Here is a 6,636-nt window from a genome sequence, read left to right as displayed (position 1 = left end):
CTTGAAATATAAATCACCAACTCACTAGGCAATTTTCCATTGACCCCGGTTTATTCGACAAAAGCAATATCATTGTATTTCTATCCATTCAACAGGGGTGGATTTTAATCATTTTTCTTTATTTGTGAAAAAAATATGGAAATTATGTTTTTCAGAATAAATGATGATTGCCTAATCATTTAAGGTACCCGGGGCACGTGATTTCACTGAGTAACTATAAATCTCCACTCCACATTTAATTCTATGCTTACAATAAACATTTTTCCAACTACACTGAACAAAAATATAAAAGCAACATGTAAAGTGTTCATCCCATGTTTCATGATCTGAAATAAAAGATCCCAGAAATGTTCCATGTGCACAAAAAGGTTATTTCACTCATTTTGTGCACAAATTTGTTTACGTCCCAGCTAGTGAGCATTTCTCCTTTGCCAAGATAATCCATCCACCTGACAGCTGTGGCATATCAAGAAGCTGATTAAACAGCAAGATCCTTATACAGGTGCAACTTTTGCTGAGGACAATAAAAGGTCACTCTAAAATGTGCAGTTTTGTCACAACACAATGGCCACAGATGTCTCAAGTTGTGTGTGCAATTAGCATGCTGACTGTAGGAGTGTCCACCAGAGCTGTTGCCAGAGAATTTAATGTTCATTTCTCTACCATAAGCCGCCTCCAAAGTCGTTTTAGACCAGCCCAGGACCTCCATATCCGGCTTCTTCACCTGTGGGTGTCACGCCTGCTCCCGTTCCCGCTCCCCCTCCCTGGCTCTCGAGGGCTCCAGGCTACCCGTCATCCTACACACCTGTTACCAACATGCTGCGCTCATTGGACTCGCCTGGACTGTTGATTACCCCCTGTATATCTGTCTGTTCCTTGGTTGTGTTCCCTGTGTCTGCATTATTCCATATTGTGTTTGTCATATGTCCTTGTTTACCCGTGGGCTGATGCTGTTCCTGTCGTGTTCTATATCTGTTCCTGAATAAATGTTTGACTCCCCGTACCTGCTTCTCATCTCCGGCATCAGGTCTTTGCAGTGGGATTGTCTGAGACCAGCCACCCGGGCAGCTGATGAAACTGTGGGTTTGCACAATCAAATAATTTTTCCACAAACTGTCAGAAACCGTCTCAGGGAAGCTCACCTGGGTCCCCGTTTTCCCCAGGGTCTTGACTTGACTGCAGTTCGGTGTCGTAATCGACTTCAGTGGGCAAATGCTCACCTTCGATGGCCACTGGCACGCTGGAGAAACGTGCTCTTCACGGATTAATCCCGGTTTCAACTGTACCGGGCAGATGGCAGACAGTGTGTATGGTGTCGTGTGGGCGAGCGGTTTGCTGATGTCAACGTTGTGAACAGAGTGCCCCGTGGTGGCGGTTGGGTTATGGTATGGCAAGGCAGGCAGGGGAGCAACTTTGTTTTTTATCCAGTTGGAATAATACTCCAGACAGCCTAACTGACCGCTCGGAGATGTCCGCAAGGTCCTAAAGCAGTTCTCATTTTGTATCACATTCCAATGATCAAACTGTGGGGGACAAAAATGAAAGTTGCGCACCTGTGGAAAGTTGCGCCCCCGTGGACACGGATAAGCTATGGACAACAAACACAACTGCATTTTATCGATGGCAATTTCAATGCACAGAGATACCGTGACGAGATCCTGAGGCCCATTGCCGTGCCATTCATCTGCCGCCATCCCCTCATGTTTCAGCATGATAATGCACGGCCCCATGTCACAAGGATCTGTACACCATTACTGGAAGTTATGACATGTCACACATTGAGCATGAGTTTGGGACACTCTGGATCGACGTGTATGACAGCGTGTTCCAGTTCCCAACAAGAACCAGTAACTTCACACAGCCATTGAAGAGGAGTGGGACAACATTCCACAAACATTCTGATAAACTCTATGTGAAGGACATGTGTCGAACTGCATGAGGCAAATGGTGGTCACACCAGATAGTGGCTGATTTTCTGATCCACGCCCCTACTTTTTTTTAAAGGTATATGTGACCAACAGATGCATATCTGTATTCCTAGTCATGTGAAATCCATAGATTAGGGCCTGAATTCATTTCAACTTGATTGATTTCCTTATATGAACTAACTCAATAAAATCTTAAATTGTTGCATGTTGAGTTTATATTTTTGTTCAATGTACAAAAATAATGTTTCTTTGCAGTACATGGATTGTCCTGACTTTCAGGAATGCCTGAATTTGGGCTCCCGAGTGGCACTGCATCGCAGTGCTAGAGGCGTCACTACAGACCCTGGTTCAATTCCAGGCTGTATCACAACCGGCTGTGATTGGAAGTCCCAAAGGGCGGCACACAAATGGCACAGCGTCGTCCGGGTTAGGGTTTGGCCGGGGTAGGATGTCATTGTAAATAAGAATTTGTTCTTAACTGACTTTCCTAGTTAAATAAAGGTTAAATCAAATAAATAAATAAAGAATTGCTGCGCCTTGCTTTTCTGGTGGATGGAAGTCTCACCATCCAACTATTTCAGATCTACAGGAGTGCAAGTTTCCCAGTGGCACATGAGAATTATTAGAATATGGCAAATATTAGTCAATTATTCTATTCATGCTGGCTTTCGCGGGCTACCTGAAACATGAAACAGATAGGTGGGAGGGGATACAGGTTGGTGCCAATTTATTCATGTAAAATTTGACTAAATGGTAATGGAAACACTTCAACCACTACATTTGTATTTTAGGTGTGACATCATTACGTCCAGCTGTTTTTATCGACACAAGATCGTTACATGGAAACGCACCCTAGCAGGCAATTGTCGCCTCTATTTTCTATGCCAACTTTCTAAATGTTGAAAAGTCACCGGACAAGTTAATGGAAACATAGCTTGTGACACACAAACGCACCTTCTTGTTCTCGCTCTCTCAACACACACTCACACTTAATTACAGTACTGCCCCCCCCCCCCCCCCCCACCCCCCCACACACACACACACCCTCACCTTAGGGTAGGCCCGGACAGCACAGCTGATGGCAGTACTGTAGCCTGCAACAACAACCCTGTCCACTAGGGGAGCTGTAAACTTGGGGGAGCTGCTCATGTCCTTCTCTTTGAAGGCTGGTTTGTTGTACTCCAGATCTGAGGGAGGGATATAGATGGGGACTGTGATAGCTGTGTTTACTAAGCTATATAATAATAATATTAATAATAATAATATTAATAAATGCCATTTAGCAGGTGCTTCTATCCAAAGGGACTGACAGTCATGCGTGCATACATTTTACGTATGGCTGTCCCGGGAATCAAACCCACTATTCTGGCATCACAAGCGGCATGCTTTAGCTTTACCAACTGAGCTACAGAGGACCACATGTTGTCTACTCTATCTACATACTACATTTGGTTTAGTATAGTACGGTGTAGTGGTTCTCAAACTCGGGTTCGCAAGAAGGTTTTGGGGGGGGGGTTGCAAGTTTGAAATGGAATGTGAAAAATATTTCACACATTTTAAATCAGCTACATAAAGTTTAGCAATCTGCTACGAACACATCTTTGCCAGAACAATTGGGTGGCTAGTACTGGCTATATTTCTAAAGATAGCTGTGACACTAACAGTCTTTTTTGACTTATGGGGTGAAGATGTAACATTCTGGTGAATTTATTGCGAGATTTGTATGGAAGAAAAAGACTTCAGACAGACCATGGTTGTTACGATGACTGTATTACGGCCACGCCGGCGGTCACGAGTCATGACCACAGTCAAATTCCATGTGACAATTTAGTCACAGTAACTAGGCTTCTCCAAGCTTTGATGCTGCTGATGGTCATTAGTAGTCAACCAAACTTGCTAACTGCCTGGCACTCAGCACTCTATTGTCCCTCTAATCACTCTGACATCAATGCAAATGTAATCGAAAATCAAATCAAAACCCTTCATGAGAGCCCATGAGAAAAGCCCATGCATGAGAAAACAGAGTTTTCACGGCCTCTTTTAAAAAGAGGAGGATCCCGTCAGCTTTCTATGGGCTAGGCCTACTATATTTATTTCTCAACTTTCATAATATTAAGCACATTGCTTCTCTTTACAAAGGGAGTATAGCCGACCTGGCTGGCAAGAAAATAAACCATGTGAAAGTCGTCCTCTATTCGCTGTTTAAGTGCATAGATGACATGTATTTTCTCACCCTGCCCGTTCCGACAGGTGAATGATAATGGTACATTCTAAATCAAATACTAAATAATGTGTGAAATTTAGTTATGTAAAGACAAGAATAAATCAAGAATAGTCTGATGGGTGATAATATTAGTCTATCACTTGTGAATGATGCCCAGCTTGTGTGCAGTAAGGCAAGAAACAGCGCATGCCTTTTTTTGGCGACTTTTTCATAGTCGCACACGTCATGTAGCCTGGCCCAAAGCCCTAAATGTTTTGATAAGGTTTGTATCACACAACTAAAGTGGCCAAATAACTTCTTAAAATGAAGTACATGAATCCTCTTTACAACCAGTGTAGAGCCTAACTGGCATACATAGGCGGCGTGTGAGTTTCAAGTTTGGGGAAGATAATTTTCACCATAAAAATGCATCTCTATAATAAAGCATTACATGCATAATCTCATTTGTGGTTACTTTTTAGAATGGTGTTTTCCCACTAATTGATTGCATTTGGAACATTCGCACTGTCGTGTGTGCATTGCTGCGCTTATAATGTTAAGAAATCGCCTGCTAAACGTTCTGATCTGTTGCATCAGCCTCAATGCCTTTAAAGGTTTTTGTTGATGCTAGTGGTTGTATTGATTTGGGATCTATCACATCCCACAACTGTCCCAGACTATGTTTGGAATATTTATTTCTCTCACAGAATAGAACAGGTCAACTTTTGTACTATGGGGGATAGTAGATTGACATACTGTAGGCTAGTGCTTACCCTAACCATGGTTTCCATCCTCCGATACATACAGGTTGGTCATATGACCCGGCTTGCTCTGGACAGAGAAGTGACATAATATCCCTAGTTGATATTGGCTGCTAATAGCTATGAATGACTTTAATCTCAAAATGCTGGTGTAAAACAGATCTAGATCTTGCCTTTTGAAAGTGCATCACTGTTTATGGCTGTAATGACAGGCTACATTTGCACAGCGATGGTGTGTGCGTGTTTGCGTGAGCGTGCAGGGGGGTATGGTGTAGTATTGTAGTGTGTTACCTGTTTTTCCTATGATGGCAGTGTTCTTGCTGAAGGCCACCTCATCGCTCAAGCCACAGATGTTCTCACTGAACACACGGAAGGAGTACTCGTTCCCCATGACCAGGTCAGACGCTGTGCAGCTGGGCCGGCGGTTGTGCTCATACACTGTGAACCAACCCTGACCAGAGAGAGAAGGAGAGGGAGAGAGAGAGAGAAATGTTTACAGAGAACTAGAGAGGTTGAAAAAAAGGAGAGGATATGTGGATAATAGAGGCAGATGTTTGAGAACAGAGGACGAGGGTAGAGAGGGCAGAGAAGGAGAGGTGAGGTGGATACACAGTAAAGAAAGAGAGCTATAGAGAGAGATGAGGAGGGAGTTGGAGACCTGGGTCTTCTTGTCAGCCTTCTGGATGGTGTAGCCGGTGATATCAGTGTTGCCTGTGTCTTTGGGGGGCTTCCACTCCAGAGCAGCATTGAAGCCCCACACATCTGTTACCATCACATTTATAGGAGGACCTGGCTTGTCTGTGTGTGTGTGGGGGGGAAAGGTACATCTGTGTGTCAGTGAGAAAGAGATATCTTTTAACAGACAAACAGACAGCGGAAATGGAGCATGTGGAGTGTGTCTCATGTACGTCAGTACTCCAGTATGTTTGTCACTAATCCTGGCCTCTGCCGTGCTGCTGCTGCTGTGACTAAACGTGTGTGGGGGCTGATCTGAGGAGGCTGGGCCCTCTCATTAGCTCACCTCCCAGCAGGGGAAAGGAGACAAAGGCCCCTAATCCCACCCTAATCCCAGTCTACACACCAATAATGCCAATGGAACCCCACTGCATAATCCACCCACCCAGCCATACAGCACCCTGACCCTCACACGGGTGCTAAAGGGAGCAGGAAGGAGCGAAAGAGGGGAGGGAGGGAGCCAAGCGGCGGTACGGTGGCAGTCAGGGCAGGAGGGAAGGATTAAGAAGAGAGGAAGAGTGGAATCAGCCTCTTTGATGATTCCCTCCAAGGATTAAATGAGGAATTATCATCACATTAAACTCTGGGGTGTCATCCTAGATTTAAGTCATTGCATCATGGTGGCTCCATATTTGACTGTAATAAGTAGTACAACATACTAGGTATAGTGACTGAAGGGTGAGTGGGGACATACATGGTGGCTCCATGTTTGACTGTAATACAATTTGATCTGATCTTCATCTAAATCACAACAGACAAACACAGTCTGCTAAAACTAATAACACACAAACAATTATACGTTTTCATGTCTTTATTGACACACTGTGTAAACATTCACACCGTGTAAACATTCACAGTGCAGGGTGGGAAAAGTATGTGAACCCTTGGATTTAATAACTGGTTGACCCTCCTTTGGCAGCAATAACCTCAACCAAACGTTTTCTGTAGTTGCGGATCAGACCTGCACAACGGTCAGGAGGAATTTTGGACCATTCCCCTTTACAAAACT

The 6,636-nt window shown here is 44.1% G+C and overlaps 1 protein-coding gene across 5 annotated transcripts in view; it reads right to left on the bottom strand.

Moving 5' to 3' along the window:
- The window catches only part of LOC110486653 (myosin-binding protein C, fast-type), a 47,965-nt gene that overhangs the window by 2,836 nt on the left and 38,493 nt on the right, over positions 1 to 6,636 (bottom strand). For all 5 annotated transcript variants that reach the window (XM_036941372.2, XM_036941368.2, XM_036941370.2 and 2 more), the window contains 3 exons: positions 5,551 to 5,690; positions 5,184 to 5,343; positions 2,979 to 3,115 (listed from right to left, as the gene is read on the bottom strand). In XM_036941372.2, coding sequence (XP_036797267.1) covers positions 2,979 to 3,115; positions 5,184 to 5,343; positions 5,551 to 5,690 — 437 coding nt within the window. The remainder of the gene's footprint in view (positions 1 to 2,978; positions 3,116 to 5,183; positions 5,344 to 5,550; positions 5,691 to 6,636) is intronic.

This window comes from Oncorhynchus mykiss, chromosome 13 (genome assembly GCF_057628025.1).
Source record: "Oncorhynchus mykiss isolate SJ-2025 chromosome 13, ASM5762802v1, whole genome shotgun sequence".
NCBI classification, from domain to species: Eukaryota; Metazoa; Chordata; class Actinopteri; order Salmoniformes; family Salmonidae; genus Oncorhynchus; species Oncorhynchus mykiss.
Note: the sequence above shows the minus strand (reverse complement) of the source record. Positions and strands in the feature narration are given on the sequence as shown.